A 19,585-nucleotide genomic window follows, 5' to 3' on the forward strand; every position below is an offset into this window, starting at 1 on the left:
TTGGTGATTTTTATTGTACAGGGCACTTTATGTTTAGATCATGATTGTATACAATAAAAAGGTTTAACCACTTGAGCTCTCGGAACATTTTATCCCCTTCATGACCAGGTCATTTTTTGTTACTTAGCACTGCACTATTTTAACTGGTAATTGTGCAGCCATGCAACACTATACCCAAACAGAATTTATGTATAAAAAAAAATAAATAAATAAATAATTTCTTCATGAAGTTAGGCCAAAATGTATTCTACAAGTCTTTGATAAAAATAAAATCCCAATAAGTGTATATTGATTGGTTTGTACGGGTTTTTTTTTTTAAATAACAAACATGTTATACTTACCTCCACTGTGCAGTTCATTTTGCACAGAGTAGTCCCAATCCTCCTGTTCTGGGGTCCCTCTGAGGCTGTCTCGGCTCCTCCCCGCAATAGCTAACCCCCCTCTGGGAAGCTCTATCCCGAGGGGGTTAGCTTGTGGGCACGCTCCCTGTCATACATGCTACGTCCATAGACAGAGTGTATGCGTCGGTCCCACATACCCCCCCCCCCCCCGTGGCCGCATCAATGGATGTGATTGACAGCAGCGCCAGCCAATGGCTGCGCTGCTATCAATCTATCCAATCAACAGCCAGACTCCGTGGAGAAGAGGACACCGGGGGACGTGCACAGCAGGCGAACGGGCTCAGGTAAGTAAACGGGGGGCCATCATTGCCAGGTATTTTTTCACCTTAATGCATAGGATATATTAAGGTGAAACACAAACCTTTACAACCCCTTTAAAGTGCCAAACTATGGGATATATACTGGATTTTTTTTTGTTTGCTTTAATATAGTACTAATGGCATATGAAATGCTACTTGATAAAAAAATAAAAATAAAAAAATAAAAAATGAATAAAGTACCTTTGTCCTGAAACTAAATAGAGAAATTGAAAAAAAGTGGAGGCAAATGGAGTCTCATGGTAAAGTATGGACTTACACAATGAATTTAGAAAGATATAAATTTATTATATAGAAAATATTTTTAGTTAAAAAACAGAGAAGCAGCCAATTCTCTGACGCAATCTGGAAACAGAAAGATCAAACAAATTCCGCAATATTTTCAAAAGAAACAATTCTCCAGTTGCGAACTCTACATGTTTCGCGGTGACCCGCTTCCTCAGGAGTATACATATCAGAGAATGATCTACAAGAAAAACATATAAAATAAACCATCATATAAAAAAAAAAAGAACGGGTCACCAACCAACATAGTGAGACGCCATATCCATGACCTCAAATGTACATACAAATCATGGTAAACCCCCCCAGTAGTATAGATAGGACCCAATAGGAATGTAATTATAGGAGCAGGAGAAAACTCACCCAAATGGCTAGCACCAAAATGCTCAGGCATCGCAAAGCCTGTAAAGGCAATCTCCCGGGCAAATGTGGGAACCAGGAACGATAAAGATGTGTAAAACACTATTTTAAAAAAGAGAGAAAGTGTATATATATATATATATATATATATATATATATATATATATATATATATATATATATATATAATCTTGCAAACTAAGTTATTACTGTTATCGCAATTTTTTTCCCATTGCGATCTTCACTAAATATTTCCAGATTCTTTCTATGCAGAGAATTCTCTCTGCTCTGCTAAAGCCAACAGCTGTCAAAAGAAAGGGGAAAAAAAGGGGGCAGTATGCCAAGAATCACAACATTCTTTAGCAGTGGAACTTAAGTATAAACATTATAATGATTTGTCCTTTAGAGCAAAGAAATACTTTGGTGTGTAAACGAAGGAAGTTTAACCACTTAAACACTAAGGCCCCTTTCACATGGGACGGATCACTAATGATCCCCCCTGTGATAATCCGCTTGCTCAGCGGGGATCGCTCCGTTGTGCCCGCTGAGCTGGCGGATAACAGGGCGGTCCCTGCACACTGTGAGGAGGAACACACCGGGAGTCAGAGGACAGTCTGGGGTGATCGGTGCGGTGGTGGGGACAGTTAGGCCCCTTTCCCACGGGACGGATCATGCTCAGCGGTTATCGCTCCATTGATCCGGCTGAGCCGACAGATGACAGGGTGGTCCCGGCACACTGTGCAGGGACCACCCTGTCAGCTCTCCATTCACCTCTATGGGGGATCGGACGAACACGGACCGTCTGTCCGTGTTCATCCGATCGGCTCTACAGACGGATAGAAAAATAGGATTTTTCTCCGTCTGTAGAATCGGACAGTAGCGGAGGCGGACGATATGAACATCCGCAGACACCCAGTATGCCAAACGGCTGGATGAAATACGGACATAATGTCCGCATGTGTGAAAGGGGCCTAAACCTTTTTCTGACATTTGTTGGTTTCAAGTTAAAATCATTTTTTTGCTAGAAAATTACCTAGAATCCCCAAACATTTTATTTATAGAAATATATATATATATATTATGTCACACTGTATTTGCGCAGCAGTCGTTCAAATGCAATTTTTTGGGGAAAAAAAAAAAATACACCTTAGGCCCCTTTTACACTGTCGGTTCACACTGAGGCAGCACGACTTGCAGCGCGACTGCCTCAGGCGACCTGGGCACGACAGCAGCAGTGACTTGCAAAACTACTTCTCTATAGAAATCAATGCAAGTCGCCCCCAAAGTCATATAGGAACCTTTTTCTAAGCCGGAGCGACTCATAGAACGGTTCTATTGTACAGAACGGGCACCTGACAAGTTGTCCCAGTATGAACTGGCTCTGAGGCGCTTCTAAACTGCCAGTAAAACACTGAGCGCTTGTTTCATTGATTTTAATGGAAATATTTTTTTGTGAGCTTTTTAGGTGCTTTTTTAACATGAAAGCACCTGAAAAGTGCCTCAGTGTGAAAGGGGTCTTAGGCTGGGTTCACACCGCTGCGGCTACAAGAACCGGATGCGATTCGCGCCGCACTGCAGTGCAAATCACATCCGATCTCTGTGCGATGCAAGTTCAGCCATACAGATAGTATGGCTGAATTCGCATCGCACCCGCCCCAAACTCGCACAGGACCCTTTTTTTGGTCCGCAGCAGAATCGGATCGCATGGGTGTTCACACCATGCGATCCGATTCCTGTCCGAGTTTGCAGATCGCACTGCGATATGCGAACTGATCTGGGGGTGTCATTAACATTTCACTGACACTCCCAGCAGTTTGCATAGGGCAGTGTGAACTGCTGCTGGGAGGCATGCGATGCGGGAACCCGCCGCGGATTCGCTGCGTTCCCGTAGTGCTGCAATGTGAACCCAGCCTTAATGAAATAAAAATAAAAAACATTAAAGTTAGCCCAATTTTTTTTTATGTATAATGTGAAAGATTTTACACCGCGAGACTCGTGATCTTTTTATTCTAAAGCTGGTCATACACCTATAGATTATCTGCAGATTTTCTATGCTTAGATGGAAATAATTGGAAAAATAAATACATTTTTACTCACCTCTAAATGCCTGTTGCTAGGGGGTCCCTTGTAGTCTGCCTCCTTCATGGCCCGGGCTGGTGACATCACTTCCCCTCGGCGCCGCACAGTCAACTGGGACCCGTCATGTGTCCCAGATGACTGTGCGGCGTATCACAGCGTGCGGTGCCGCTCGCGCATGCACAGTGGGTGCCCGGCTGTGAAGCCACAGCCAGGTGCCCACAGTAAGAATGCCAGTGCCACGAGTGGAGCGGGGGAACGAGGGGGGCTTCGTACTCCCACATCGCTGGACGCTGGGACAGGTAAGTGTCCGATTATTAAAAGTCAGCAGCTGCAGTATTTGTAGCTGCTGCCTTTTTTTTTTTTTAGGGGGCACCCCACTTTAAGCAAACAAAATTATGATCTAATTTTTCCCCAGAATCGTGCAGCTCTACTGTATATGTGAAAAACAAAGTGACTGGAAGCACTCACATTCATTGATGTCATTTGTAGTAAATGAGAATCACCTGCTGCCAAAAAGATTCTCTGGAAAAGGATATTTGTCACACAAAACATATGTGATACACAAACACTAATATATATCAAAAGAGAATGTTATAACATTTCAATTAAAACCATTTAATAAGCGAGGACCTAGACCAGGATTTCAATACAAGGAAAAATGGCATTGCAAAAATGATTAGAGATAGGAATGAATAAAGGAACTTCAGTCTGCAAATTGACAGATATAATACCTTGTGTTATAAAGTTAAATTAGAACTGTAGGCGAAACTTGTTTTTTTTTATTTTGGATAGAACAAGGGAGGGTTATAACCCCTGTCAGATTATTATTTTTTTGCCATCTGTGTTCCATTGCAGAGATTTCCTTTCACTTCCTGTCCCATAGCCAAACAGGAAGTGAGAGGAAATCCCTGCAAATTAAGGGATTTCCTTTCTATTACTTTATTGGGAACAACCCAAAATGTGGGATTTTCTTTTACTTTCAATGATAAACAGGGGAAATAGAGAGAGGGGGGGGGGTCTCTTTGCCAGGGGCACAGGCAGTAATAAAGGCTGACAGATGTTCTTATCTCTCCCCACTCTATCCAACATAAAATAAAACATTGCCTTTAGTTATACTTTAATGTATAAACAGATCCACAACATACCTGCAATTCATTCCAGCTGGGATTCCAGTTTTTAAATGAAGAGACAAGAATTTCCCTTCCTAGGGGAGATTTCCTCTCACTTCCTGTTTCCCTCTGTTGGTAACTCTCAGTCCTATGGAAGTCAGATGTTTCCGGTGTCCGATCAGATCGTGTCCCCCATCACATAGTGTCCGCAGTACAGGGGACAAGGAGAAACCGAACATCTCTGAAGATAAACGGCGCCTGTGCAGTTAGTCCAGGTTCAAGCCCCACCATCCAAGTGGACATAGTTAGAATATAAAAGAGCGAAGCAAGGCCGTGCCCGAAGCGTGGTGAGCAAAACGAGGCCGTGCCCTAAGCGTGGCGAGCGAGGCGGGGCCGTGCCCTAAGCGTGGAGAGCGAGGCGGGGCCGCGCCCTAAGCGTGGAGAGCGAGGCGGGGCCGCGCCCCAAGCGTGGAGAGCGGGCCGGGGCCGCGCCCCAAGCGTGGAGAGCGAGGCGAGGCCGCGCCCCAAGCGTGGAGAGCGAGGCGAGGCCGCGCCCCAAGCGTGGAGAGCGAGGCGAGGCCGCGCCCCAAGCGTGGAGAGCGAGGCGAGGCCGCGCCCCAAGCGTGGAGAGCGAGGCGAGGCCGCGCCCCAAGCGTGGAGAGCGAGGCGAGGCCGCGCCCCAAGCGTGGAGAGCGAGGCGGGGCCGCGCCCCAAGCGTGGAGAGCGGGCCGGGGCCGCGCCCCAAGCGTGGAGAGCGAGGCGAGGCCGCGCCCCAAGCGTGGAGAGCGAGGCGAGGCCGCGCCCCAAGCGTGGAGAGCGAGGCGAGGCCGCGCCCCAAGCGTGGAGAGCGAGGCGAGGCCGCGCCCCAAGCGTGGCGAGCGAGGCGAGGCCGTGCCCTAAGCGTGGTGAGTGAAGCGATGCCGTGCCCCAAGTGTGGAGAGGGAGGCGGGGCCGTGCCCTAAGCGTGGCGGGGCCGTGCCCCAAGCGTGGCGGGGCCGTGCCCCAAACGTGGAGAGGCCGTGCCCCAAGCGTGGCGAGCGAGGCCGTGCCCCAAGCGTGGCGAGCGAGGCCGTGCCCCAAGCGTGGCGAGTGAAGTGATGCCGTGCCCCAAGTGTGGAGAGGGAGGCGAGGCCATGCCCCAAGCGTGGCGAGCGAGGCGGGGCCGTGCCCTAAGCGTGGCGAGCGAGGCGGGGCCGTGCCCTAAGCGTGGCGAGTGAGGCGGGGCCGTGCCCTAAGCGTGGCGAGTGAGGCGGGGCCGTGCCCCAAGCGTGGAGAGCGAGGCGAGGCCGTGCCCCAAGCGTGGAGAGCGAGGCGAGGCCGTGCCCCAAGCGTGGAGAGCGAGGCGAGGCCGTGCCCCAAGCGTGGAGAGCGAGGCGAGGCCGTGCCCCAAGCGTGGAGAGCGAGGCGAGGCCGTGCCCTAAGCGTGGTGAGTGAAGTGATGCCTTGCCCCAAGTGTGGAGAGGGAGGCGGGGCCGTGCCCTAAGCATGGCGGGGCCGTGCCCTAAGCGTGGCGAGCGAGGCGGGGCCGTGCCCCAAGCGTGGAGAGCGAGGCGAGGCCGTGCCCCAAGCGTGGAGAGCGAGGCGAGGCCGTGCCCCAAGCGTGGAGAGCGAGGCGAGGCCGTGCCCCAAGCGTGGAGAGCGAGGCGAGGCCGTGCCCCAAGCGTGGAGAGCGAGGCGAGGCCGTGCCCCAAGCGTGGAGAGCGAGGCGAGGCCGTGCCCCAAGCGTGGAGAGCGAGGCGAGGCCGTGCCCCAAGCGTGGAGAGCGAGGCGAGGCCGTGCCCCAAGCGTGGAGAGCGAGGCGAGGCCGTGCCCGAAGCGTGGTGAGTGAAGTGATGCCGTGCCCCAAGTGTGGAGAGGGAGGCAAGGCCGTGCCCTAAGCGTGGCGAGCGAGGCGGGCCGTGCCCTAAGCGTGGCGAGCGAGGCCGTGCCCCAAGCATGGCGAGGCCGTGCCCCAAGCGTGGAGAGCGAGGCGAGGCCGTGCCCCAAGCGTGGAGAGCGAGGCGAGGCCGTGCCCCAAGCGTGGAGAGCGAGGCGAGGCCGTGCCCCAAGCGTGGAGAGCGAGGCGAGGCCGTGCCCCAAGCGTGGAGAGCGAGGCGAGGCCGTGCCCCAAGCGTGGAGAGCGAGGCGAGGCCGTGCCCGAAGCGTGGTGAGTGAAGTGATGCCGTGCCCCAAGTGTGGAGAGGGAGGCAAGGCCGTGCCCTAAGCGTGGCGAGCGAGGCGGGCCGTGCCCTAAGCGTGGCGAGCGAGGCCGTGCCCCAAGCATGGCGAGGCCGTGCCCCAAGCGTGGAGAGCGAGGCGAGGCCGTGCCCCAAGCGTGGAGAGCGAGGCGAGGCCGTGCCCTAAGCGTGGAGAGCGAGGCGAGGCCGTGCCCTAAGCGTGGAGAGCGAGGCGAGGCCGTGCCCTAAGCGTGGAGAGCGAGGCGAGCCCCCAAGGGTCCCTGTTTCCTTGAGCAACCCTATGTTCACTTGGATGGTGGGGCTTCAACCTGGACTCAGTGCGCAGGCGCCGTTCTTCTGAGATGTTCGGAGTCTCCTTGTCCTCCGTACTGTGCAAGCGCTGCTCCTGCGCTGTACAGCCCGGACACTATTTGATAGGTGGACACTTTGTGTCAGAACACTGGTAATGACACTGGCAGGGAAGGTGTGCCCTAACAATGAGTGCTGCTTTTCACTAATGATCTATTTGTTTCTTATCCCTGCTTTGCACATCCACACATACAGTGTATATGAATGTATAATATCTCCACAGAGATGTGACAAGCCCCTGAACACCGACTTATATCAGCTGACTTTCCAGTCAGTGAAGATTCCCCGAAGAACACGCTGTGAGGTATTCGTAGAACGTGTCAGGCGACGCCCCGCCCTCTCCTTGCACTGACATTGCACAGCACACATCTCTCTCCTCCACATACAACCGCCAGTAACCCCGCCACGTGACCTACTTCTCCCGCCTTCTATTCCCATCAGCTGATCACCTGTACGGAGGTGTGGCAGCGGGACTCCCCGTGATTGGCTGCCCTCGCCGCCCTTGTATGGGTGTAATCTAACAGAGGGCGGCGGGTGTGGGATCGCTCTCTGATTGGGCGGCGGTGAGAACGTCGTGGTTGGGGGAGTGAGACACGTGGCTGGCTTATTGTTTTTATTGTTGGTTGCGGGGAACCAGAATAGTGTGACACCGGAACCAATCTCACCGCGGGGAACCAAAACAATGTAACACCGGTGTGCTATGGCTTCTGCTTTCTTTGTAAACAAGTGTCTAGACCTGTGTCAGCACACCGAGCCCATCACACATGAGCTGTCACAATACTGCAGCGGTGGAGGGGTGATGTGGATACACACAGCAGGTTACTTATATACAGACATACAGGCGCTGTTCCTGTGTGTTCTCCCAGAATCACCATGGGCTACAATGACACACAATGCCCGGCCTGTGTAGTGCATGTGGCACTATGGAGGTGAATGGGGGAGGGGTGATTATGTACTAGTAGAAGGCATGTACTACTCTGATAAATCCCCATTGTGCACATCAGTGGCCTCCAGCAGTCCCCAGTGTGGGCTCTGGGCCCCCTGTATACATAGCTGGGATCTGTGCACAATGCAGGGGGGTGTATGTAGATCTGTGTCCTGATTGGAGGTTTCCATCTGAATAGAGAGCCCTGAGGACATGGGGCACCATGCAATGGGCGAGGGGCTGCTTCCCTGTCTACAGAAAACCATCTATAGGAACTATCGCTTGTCTAAACATCCTAAATGTTGGGCTCCAGATTTAATACGTCCAGTCCATGAAGTGAGATCACAACTCCTGATCTGCATGTTAATGACCCAAAATATATTCAAGCCACATAATAAGCATGTAAGTCAGATGTTGGACGTATAGTAGTGTATGGTATTGGATGTATAATAGTGTATGGTATTGGAGGTATAGTAGTGTATTATATTGGAAGTATAGTAGTGTATGACAGTGGAGGTATGGTAGTGTATTATTTTGGAAGTATAGTAGTTTATGTCATTGGAGATATAGTAGTGTATTATATTGGAAGTATAGTAGTATATGATATTGGAGGTATAGTGGTGTATGATATTGGAGGTAAATTAGTGTATGATATTGGAAGTATAGTAGAGTATGGTATTGGAGGTATAGTGGCGCATGGTATTGGAGGTATAGTGGTGTATCACATTGGAGGTATAGTGGTGTATGGTATTGGAGGTATAGTGGTGTATCACATTGGAGGTATAGTGGTGTATGGTATTGGAGGTATAGTGGTGTATGGTATTGGAGGTATAGTGGTGTATGGTATTGGAGGTATAGTAGTGTATGTTATGCTGGTTATAATAAAGTGGCCAGTGAGTGAGTGTAGTAGTATAGAATACTGGAGGTATAGTGGTGTCTGGTATTGTAGTATATGGCACTGGAGGTATAGTAGCAGATGATATTAGAGGTAGGGTAGCGTCTGGTATTAGTATAGGATAAGGGGGTGGGGGGTGTGTAGTATATTAGAGGTAAGTATCTGTCAGTATATAGAGAATGGGTGTGTGTAGTGAGGTCTCCTCAGGCTCGGTGTGATGAGCAGTGAGGAGGAGAGGTCGGTAGACTTGTATGGTTGGGTCGCTCAGGCTCCGCCCGCTTTCTCCCTCTCCTCTATCAGACGGGTAGGAACCTTCGGAGCGGCGGAACGAGAAGTCATTCGGAGGGTACACACTGAGCATGGCAGCTGGGGCGGCTTTATCCGGGGTGAGGGTGAGTGTGCGGACCCGGGGAGGAGGAGGATGTAGAGAGAGGAACCCATCAGCACACACTGCTATCTTCCTCTTTATCTATACATCTCTACCCGTTTGTGTCTCTCTATCTCCCTATGTATGTATGGACGGATGTGTCCCTAAGTATGGACGTATGTATGCATCTCTCCCAGTGTATGGATGGATCTGTCCCTATGTATAGATGAGCCTCACTTCCTCTCTGTTTGTTTTCTTTTTGTATATTTGTAAACTTAAAGGGACAGCCCACCCTGGGATGGTCGGAGTCCAGGTGGATCATCCAGGTTTATCTCTCTCACCAGCTCGATGTATTGGGGTTGTCAGATCCTGACTGCTGTGCCAATGACAGCCTGGGGGAAGGTCCATGCATTGTGGTGTGTAGAATGCAGCAGGAGGGGTGAGACTGGCAGGGTCTGGGATGTAGAAAAGGGTGCTCTGGTTGTGGAGATGATCCCGGGGTATTGTGGGGTATTTAGGATACAAGTGATCATGTGATCATGTGATGGTCATGTCTCTACAAATGGTTTCCCATGGATGGGGTGAGGAGGAGATGCTCTGTCAGTATTTTAGTCTGATAGTCCTCATTCCTCACCTGTGACCCCACCTTAATCTACTGAATGGGGACACAACGGTGACACCTACCAGAGGTCACAACCCTGCCCACCTAAATAATGGCAGCTGTGCACACTTTTATAAATGTTTGATTTCTACTGATCAGAATAATTGATCTATAGTTGACATACGATTCTATCAGTTGGATTTTGATTTCTAGTAAGGATACAATTGATCAGATCTCATATCCTGATTGATCAGTATATAATCATATTCATAAACAAACTATCTGATATTGTGGAGTAGTTCATAATATTTTCCCCCGGCTAGTCTTCTCACTCCGGAATCCAATCAGAACGGGAGTTCTAGCCATCTAATCGTTTGCCAATTCAGTTGAATCGCCCATCAATTGGATAATAAGATCAAAGTGTGCCTGGCCACCATGACACTCCCCACACAATTTACAATCTCTGTTAATTCCACCAACAACTATGTAGTGCCCCGATTTGCTTGATTGGAAATTGTGTAGTTTAGGTCAGTCTGAAGTGGATTGTATAGAGATTGGTCAGTGTATGGTGTACTGTGGGATCATCACACACATTGCAGTCTTTAGATTCACGAAAATCGTTATATTAGGAACCTATAGAAACTATCCTAGCACTCTGTATCCAATCAGGCAGGCCCCTACGTTACATAATTGTTAGTAGATGTAAAGGAGATTGTACAATCAGATTGTAAAGTGAAGCTGTCCATACACTGTAGTAGTCGGACTCTGTAATGTGGTGTTGGTGTACATCCTCACACATTGGAACATGTTGGCTCCACGGTAAAAGCTGTGCCCCATCCCTCTTATGTACAGGTGAAAGCAACTGCCAGCCTGTGTAGTCCCCTCATCACACCTGATCGGCCCCCAGCCTTCATATCAACATTGTGAATTGTGCCAGTCGTACCTTGTGACCCCCTCCCATGTGACTGCCCATTCATTGTGGGCGGAGTGTCACAGGAGAGTGCTGGTTGGGTATGCTTATTACGCAGACTGCTGGTTGGCTGAGTACAGTTTGCTTTATACACTTTTACTTTATTAGTAGTGTATATTATACTCCACCTGACACCACGGTATATGTGCACATCACATCTAAAGCCAGTCATACATGCAACAAAGTTCAGCAGGGACCAGCCAAGATTTGATCTATGTATAGGCAGGCTAATTATACCCAAATAGTCCATCCATCCATCGACTTGAGTACAACCAGCCAGCAGAACACAATAGCACTGCGGGCGGCTTTCCCCAATTCAAGCATTTTTTTTGTTTTTTTCCTTCCACCCGTGGTGGAAAGAAAGAGAGAATCAAGTTGAATTTGCAGACAGATCTCAAAGGATCACAAGTGTGATGAGATCATTGGGCTGTAGTCTTGACTCCCCCCAGCCCAGTATCAGGAGGTCCGAACCTCTGTGCACAACTGGGGCTGCAATAAAACAATGTAAGAGCCGTTACATTATATCCACAGCGCACTGATTGGGGTTGCAGTGTTACATAATTGGTAAGGACGCTCTGCAGGCCTCAATGCAATTACATGCACGTTTTTTATCTTATGAATATATTATATTCCTGGTGTTCTATACCTTACAACTTGTCTTCACAGGCTACAGTTTAACCCAAACCAACATAGTCAGTATGTCTAATCATCAATGTACATTCTACTGCCAGATTATTGGTCAGAGTGGTATGACCACCTCAAATGTGCCCATCACACTGTAGCTTAGACTGATCGTTTCCTGGATTTAAAGGAACTCTGAAGTAAAATAAAAGTTGTCACATTAACAGAATTTTTTTAAAAGTGTATTTCTACTTTTTCAGCCAGATTGGCATAACGCCAATTTATGTTTGTTTTGTGCCCCCAGTCACATAGCATCATATTATTATTATTTTTTAATTGCTATTAGATTTTACTTGCTCTTTCTTGAAAATGGAAGTTTTTCTCTGCTATGCAGAAGGGGCTGGGGAGGTAATGTTTACCCTAATTATACCTGTCTGTACTGTGCTGGCAGATCTCATGATCATTTATCAACTGGATTTAAATACAATATGCCATAACAAGGGGTTAAGGCAACCATACATGTATTGAATGTCTGCTGGTTAAGCAGGGACCAGACAAATTTTGATCCATGTATGGGCAGGCTGGTTGTACAGAAGTTGATCTACCGATTGACTTCTATACAACCTGCCTGTTTCTTTTTTTTTCCTGATCAGTATATTCTGATGGCAAGGAAGGCTACCCGTGCCATTCCCCCCCCCCCCCCCCCTCGCTGGTAAAACACAATAGCAGAGTGATCTTCTTTCCTTCAACATGTGGAGGAAGAAAAGAAAATTGCATAATCTATGGGCTTCTTAGCTGGTGATTTCACTCCTCTCTTATCTTTTCTCTGCGAACACACCGCAGATGATATACATTCCAGTGTAAAACTTCAGGCCACACTACCTGCCATTGTTGTAAATCAAAGCTTGTCATTCTACACAGTGAGAGACTTCCCCAAGGTCACCCTCTGAAGAGTCAGGTGATGTCACAGCTTTCAGACAACAATGTATAGTGCTCATTGTCATGGCACTACATACTCCTAACATACAACATATGCAGATGGACTCTTAAGCCCCATACACACTATCAGATTTTCTGCAAATTTTTTATTTATTGTTTTTCCTTCCGATTTACCAAAACCATATAATATGAGGTCAAACCTTAGGAGTTTCAACTTGTATGCAATCGGGCAGGCCCTTGCACTACATGGTTTTGGTAAACCTGAAGGAAAAACTGATAGTGTGTATGGGGCTTTAAAGCAAATTTAAAGTGGAACTAAAACCACCTATCTTTTACCGTCAAGGAAGGTGCCATCTTGGCCTGTGCTCTCTTTGGTGCTGCACATGTGACCAGCTTTGACGCCAACCATTTGAGGGCTTGAAAGTTTGGACTGGTGCTGATATAAGCACACAGGCAACCTTGACAGTCATCACTAGAGATATGCCTTAGCCCTTGTACACACTGTCGGATATTCCAACGGAAAATGTCCGATCATGTGTGGGCTCCATCTGACTTTTTCCACTGGAATGTCCGACCATCAAAGTTTGAGAGCTGGATATTAAATTTTCCAACAAAATGATCCGATCGGACTTTGTCCAATCGTTTGTAGAGAATTCCGATCAGACAAAGTGCAACGCAAGCTCAGATCAAATTACGAAACCAAAGCTATTGGCTACTAGCCTGAACCTAGTCCCGTCGTAACGAACGAACGTACGTCTCCACGTCCGGATTTCCTGACAACTTTGTCCGACCGTGTGTATGCAACACCAGTTTTGGACAAAATCCGTTGGAAAAAATCAGACCGATTTTGTGGTCGGAATGTCCAGCCATGTGTACAAGGGCTTAAATGTGATGACCATTCTCACTATAGTGGCATGTTAATGCGCATTTTGTAATTTGTCAATGTGAGTTGTATCAAGACAGCTCATTCAAAATGAATTGGTTGCCATCACACAAAAATGGTGAATTCACTATGCCTGGCACTGTACGGCGTAGTTGTGTGTTGCACTGCACATCTGTGGACAAGGCAGTTTGGGGGTGCGTTTCAGAAAGAATGGGACCAGTGCACATGGTGTGTGCTGACGTGCATTGCAGTAATGCAGCAGTCTGAATGGCGAGTTTAGTTCTGCTTTGAGATTATTTTTAAAGGCCATCCATTGCCTTCCGAATAGATATCCTTCCCACAATGCTTTTTCAAAACTTTTCTGAATCGGCCATCCTGTGTGAGCAGAACACTCGGGTAGAGAAGGATCAGCGATTGTGTGACAATGGTCACATGATCGGATGCCAGTCTTGTCAGATACCCATCTGGTTTTGGGCTGTGAGCGCACTCTCAGCATACAGTATCACAAAAGTGAGTACATTTCTCACATTTTTGTAAATATTTTATTATCTTTTCTTGTGACAACACTGAAGAAATGACACTTTGCTACAATGTAAAGTAGTGGGTGTACAGCTTGTATAACGTAAATTTGCTGTCCCCTCAAAATAACTCGACACACAGCCATTAATGTCTAAACTGCTGGCAACAAAAGTGAGTGCACCCTTAAGTGAAAATGCCAAAATTGGGTCCAGTTAGCCATTTTCCCTCCCCGGTGTCATGTGACTCGTTAGTGTTGCAAGGTCTCAGGTGTGTTAAATTTGGTGTTATCGCTCTCACTCTCTCATACTGGTCATTGGAAGTTCAACATGGCACCTCATGGCAAAGAACTCTCAGAGGATCTAAAAAAAAAAAAAGAATTGTTGCTCTACATAAAGATGGTACCTAGGCTGTAAGAAGATTGCCAAGACCCTGAAACTGAGCTACAGCACTGTGACCAAGACCATACAGTGGTTTGACTCAGAGCAGGCCTTGCCATGGTCGACCAAAGAAGTTGAGTGCATGTGCTCAGCGTCATATCCAGAGGTTGTCTTTGGGAAATAGACGTTTGAGTGCTGCCAGCATTGCTGCAGAGGTTGAAGGGGTAGGGGGTCAGCCTGTCAGTACTTAGACCATACGCTGCACACTGCATTAAATTGGTCTCCATGGCTGTCTTCCCAGAAGGAAGCCTCTTCTAAAGAGGATGCACAAGAAAGCCCACAAATAGTTTGCTAAAGACAAGCAGACTAAGGACATGGATTACTGGAACCATGTCCTGTGGTCTGATGAGACCAAGATAAACTTATTTGGTTCAGATGGTGTCAAGCGTGTGTGGTGTCATGATCTGGGGCTGGATGAGTGCTGCCCACACTGGTGAGCTACAGTTCATTGAGAGAAACCTGAATGCCAACATGTACTGTGACATACTGAAGCAGAGCATGATCCCCCCTCCTTTTGGAGACTGGGCAGCAGGGCAGTATTCCAACATAACGACCCCAAACACACCTCCAAGATGACCACTGCCTTGCTAAAGAAGCTAAGGGTAAAGGTGATGGCCTGGCCAAGCATGTCTCCAGACCTAAACCCTATGGGACATCCTCAAACTAAAAGTGGAGGAGTGCAAGGTCTCCAACATCCACCAGCCCAGTGATGTCATCATGGAGGAGTGGAAGAGGACTCCAGTGGCAACTTGTGAAGCTCTGGTGAACTCCATGCCCAAGAGGGTTAAGGCAGTGCTGGAAAATAATGGTGGCCACACAAAATATTGACACTTTGGGCTCAATTTGAAAATTTTCTCTTAGGGGTGTACTCGCTTTTGTTGCCAGCGGCTTAGACATTAATGGCTGTGTGAGTTATTTTAAGGGGACAGTAAAGTTACACTGTTATACAAGCTGTACACTCACTACTTTTACATTGTAGCAAAGTGTCAGTGTTGTCACATGAAAAGCTACAATAAAATATTTACAAAAATGTGAGGGGTGTACTCACTTCTGTGAGATGCTGTAAAAAAAAAAAAATCAGCTGCCAGCGACTCATATGTTCAGCGCATGGATGTTAAAGACCACCCTTTTGCCACTGCACAAATGTGCTGGGTGGTTGTAAAGGGGTTAAGGATACCCCCCCCCCCCCCCCATACATGCACATAATTGTCAACCTTTCCACAGTTATAACAGGTCTCATTTATACTCCATGTGCAACAAGTTTTATTACTAAAATAACAATGCCGCCTGACTAGTGGAGACCGCTCAAGCTTGCTGTTGGCCATGGATGGGACGACATGCAAAGCTGTTTTTTCCAGTTCTGAAATCAAGGCTCGCTGGCTGCTGTACCATAATAGGGACAGTACAGAACTGCAAGTCCTTATAATTCCTCTACTCTTTTTTTTTTTTTTTTTTTTTTTTTTTTTATTATTTTAAACACCTATGTTTTTATTACTAGAGCTTATAGTAGACAACATGGCAGTAAATGTAGTTAGTATACAGGGGTTACAGATCACAATGTAACACTGAGCCCATAGGAAACAAACCATGCATGGCCAGCAGTGGGCAATCTGTCATGACAAAATGGAGGCTGCTCCTGAAATTAAAATGCCACTTTCCTGACTGTCATGCTGATCCTCTGGCTTTAGTACTTCCTGAGCTACTAACCCGGAACCAGCATTCTGAAAAGAACTTTACTGATCCGCAAGCTCAGTCCTGGGCAGTGACTCCACCAGATACAGCCAGGTTAAAAGATCATTTTTTTTGATGGCGGTCCGCAATGGTAGCCACCGTATTTCTCAGAGCACAGGTTTCCTTTAAGTGTAATTTCACACTCTGGGCCATTTTACACTACATGTAGTGCATCCAAATAGCGTGGTTATATGGATTCCAATGGCATAGCTCACACTAGCATAGTGCATTCCAGTGCTTTTTCACTTCCGGGGAAAAAAGTAAAACATGCTGTTTTTTTCCTGCACAGAACTTTAGTGGAAAACCCTAAAAAGCATCAAAGCACTGAACCCCAGTACAGTGGGGGGGGGGGGGGGAACAAGGAAAAAAACATCTGGAATGCATCCAGAAATACATATACAAATACACTGGAATGCATTAAAAACACACATGCAATCCATCAACTTTGACTATTCTTAATCCTCATTAAGATAATTTTTTTTTTCATTTTTTAGCAAAATAAAGCATGGATGGGTGCGTTTGCTTTGATTATTTAAAATGAGTTAAATGGAGTGTTTGGTTTGTGCTGCTCAGATGCAGTGTAGTTCTACTTTATATCTCGGAGAAGTAGGCAGGACAAATTTCATATTGGATAATTGTGCTTTAAAATAAGATGCGTGACACAAGTGACATTCATTAATTTTATTTATTTTTTAATTGGGTATTTAGGACAATTTACAGACATGTATTTGTAATTTTGGCATCTTAGGTGCAAGGAGTAAAGAGTGTGATAAGATATAGAGATATAAATAAATAAATAAATAAATAAATAAATGCTCTTATCAGCTCGTTGCTGGAGCACAAGTTGTATCATGTTCAGCAGAGTTCTTGCCAGCTTTGTCACATACACGCTGTGTTCATTCTACTGACGCTGGAGGCAAAACTGGAGACCAGTGCGAAGAAAGAGGCGTTTTCCAAACCATTCATCCAGAATGCAGGCTTCATTTTTTAATGCATGAGGAGGAATGACATCTGATATCTTAACCACTTCAATACCGGGCACTTAAACACCTTCCTGCCCAGACCAATTTTGAGCTTTCAGCGATGTCGCACTTTGAGTGACAATTGCGCGGTCATGCTACACTGTACCCAAATTAAATTTTTATCATTTTTTTCCCACAAATAGAGCTTTCTTTTGGTGGTATTTGATCAACTCTGTGGGTTTTTTTTTTTTTTTTTTTTTTTTTTTTTTTTGTTTGTTTCAAAACTTTGTAAGTAAGTTTTTCTCCTTCACTGATGGGGTTACACTGATGGGCAATGATGGGCACCGATTAGGTGGCACTGATGGGCGGCACAAATTGGCGCTGATAGCTGGCACAGATGGGCAGCACGGATGGGCATGGGTAGGCGGCACAGATGGGCATGGGTAGGCGGCACAGATGGGCATGGATGGGCACTGATAGATGGCATAGATGGGCACTGATAGGCATTGTATTATAATATACTGTACTAATGGATGCCAATCAGTGATGTCCATTGTGGGCACTGACTGGAATCCCTGGTGGTCTAGGGTGGCATACCTTGTCCTGGGCATCCCTGGTGGTCTGGTGGCGTCCCTGGTGGTACAGTGTGAGTATCCTCGGGGGGGGCTGCACTGATAATCGATCAGCACAGACCCCCCCCTGTCAGAGGAGCAGCCGATCGGCTCTCCTCTACTTGTGTCTGACAGACGCGAGTGAGGAAAAGCCGATCACCGGGTCTTCCTATTTACACTGTGATCAGCCGTGATTGGACATGGCTGATCACGTGGTAAAGAGTCTCCATCGGAGATCGTAGTTGCAGGGTGTCAGACTGGCACCCCGCAACAACAAACGCCGCAATGCCACCCCGGGGGCGCGCAGTGGCTCAAAATCCTGGTCACGTCATATGACGTCCGGTCAGGATTTTGAAACCACTTTGCTGCCGTCATTTTGTTATAGGGTGGGCGGCAAGTGGTTAAAATCAGCAATTCATTAATCTCACAGTAGAGGGGTGCTGTTATAGTACGTTGCATAATAGGTACTAGGTCATCCCTTCAGTGTTTCTGTAAATAGCTTCTAAGTGTTGCTATATCCACTGCAAATAATGACTTTCAGAAAGTCAACATTTGCATATGCCTAGGCACCTGGGTGCCATAGCTTAGGGTTAGGGTGCAGACTGTGTTGTCATGCAGGTTTGTTAGAGTCTGCTGCCCCACGGAACCTTCCCATAATGCCTGTTTCACATGGCTTTCAGCTTGCATAAGAGCAGTGGGAACAGCAAGCTTTGACAAAGCATTTGAAGAGCTTTCAGCAAGCTTTTAAAGTACCATTCAGCTCCAGTTTGTAAATGTTGAACACAGAACTTCATAGGAGTGTTGCTTGCCACTTTAAACAAGCTGCTGGCAGGCTTCAGAACTTCTTGAAGCTTGTTGAAAGCATGCTAAAGCCTGCCAGCAGCTTGTTTTTAAAGTAGCAATCAACACTCCTATTTGGATCTGTTCTCAGCATTTACAAACTGGAGCTGAATGGTCCTTTAACCACTTAACCACTTGCTTACTGGGCACTTAAACACCCTTCCTGCCCAGACCAATTTTCAGCTTTCGGTGCTCTCACACTTTGAATGACAATTACTCAGTCATGCAACACTGTACCCAAATGAATTTTGTGTCCTTTTTTTCCCACAAATAGAGCTTTCTTTTGGTGGTATTTGATCACCTCTGGGGTTTTTATTTTTTGCGCTATAAATGAAAAAAGACCGAAAATTTTGAAAAAAAACGCATATTTCTTTGTTTCTGTGACAGAATTATGCAAATTATTAATTTTTCTTCATAAATTTTGGCCACAATTTATACTGCTACATATCTTTGGTAAAAATAACCCAAATTAGTGGATATTATTTGGTCTTTGTGAAAGTTAGAGAGTCTACAAGCTGTGGTGCGAATCGCACAAAATTGATCACATCTGATGTACTGGTGGCCTATCTCGCTTCTTGTGACCCAAACAAGTCAGGAAAGTACAAATACCCCCCAAATGACCCCTTTTTGGAAAGTAGACATTCCAAGGTATTTAGTAAGAGGCATGGTGAGCTTTTTGATGTTGTCATTTTTTTCCCACAATTCTTTGCAAAATGAAGATTTTTCATTTTCTTTATTTTTCTCCACAAAATTGTCATTGTAATAGGTTATTTCTCTCACGTGGCATGTGTATACCACAAATGACACCCCCCAAAAAATTCTGCTACTCCTCCTGAGTATTACAATACCACATGTGTGGGACTTTTTCGCAGCCTGGCCACATAGAGAGGCCCAACATGCAGGGAGCGCCATCACGTGTTCTAGGAGCATAAATTACACATCTAACTTGTTGACTACTTATTACACTTTTGAAATACCAGGACAATGACACGTGACACTGATGACAGATGGCACTGATACGTGGCAATGATGACACTTATACGTGGCACTGATGACACGTGGCACTGATGACAGATGACACTAATATGTGGCACTGATGACACGTGGCACTAATACGTGGCACTGATGACACCAGGCACTAATACGTGGCACTGATGACACGTGGCACTAATATGTGGCACTGATGACACGTGGCACTAATATGTGGCACT

At 46.9% G+C, this 19,585-nt stretch overlaps 1 protein-coding gene and 1 long non-coding RNA gene across 4 annotated transcripts in view; one reads left to right on the forward strand and one right to left on the reverse strand.

Annotated features, from left to right (window-relative positions):
- Positions 1 to 985: 985 nt before the first annotated feature.
- The window catches only part of LOC143934129 (uncharacterized), a 53,999-nt gene continuing 35,399 nt past the window's right edge, over positions 986 to 19,585 (reverse strand). Inside the window, exon 3 of the long non-coding RNA XR_013263216.1 lies at positions 986 to 1,184. This is a non-coding gene — a long non-coding RNA (uncharacterized LOC143934129). The remainder of the gene's footprint in view (positions 1,185 to 19,585) is intronic.
- The window catches only part of LOC143934127 (branched-chain-amino-acid aminotransferase, mitochondrial-like), a 95,177-nt gene continuing 83,788 nt past the window's right edge, over positions 8,197 to 19,585 (forward strand). The window contains exon 1 of one of the 3 annotated variants that reach the window (XM_077457454.1): positions 8,197 to 8,400. In XM_077457454.1, the coding sequence (XP_077313580.1) occupies positions 8,212 to 8,400 (189 nt within the window). In that variant the 5' untranslated portion in view covers positions 8,197 to 8,211. Of the gene's footprint in view, positions 8,401 to 9,122; positions 9,286 to 19,585 lie in introns of those variants that run through there. The other 2 variants (XM_077457455.1, XM_077457456.1) reach the window with 2 other exon arrangements.

The sequence above is a fragment of the Lithobates pipiens genome, unplaced genomic scaffold (genome assembly GCF_037356315.1).
Source record: "Lithobates pipiens isolate NorthernLeopardFrog02 unplaced genomic scaffold, aLitPip1_a1.2 Scaffold_27, whole genome shotgun sequence".
In the NCBI taxonomy this organism is placed as follows: domain Eukaryota; kingdom Metazoa; phylum Chordata; class Amphibia; order Anura; family Ranidae; genus Lithobates; species Lithobates pipiens.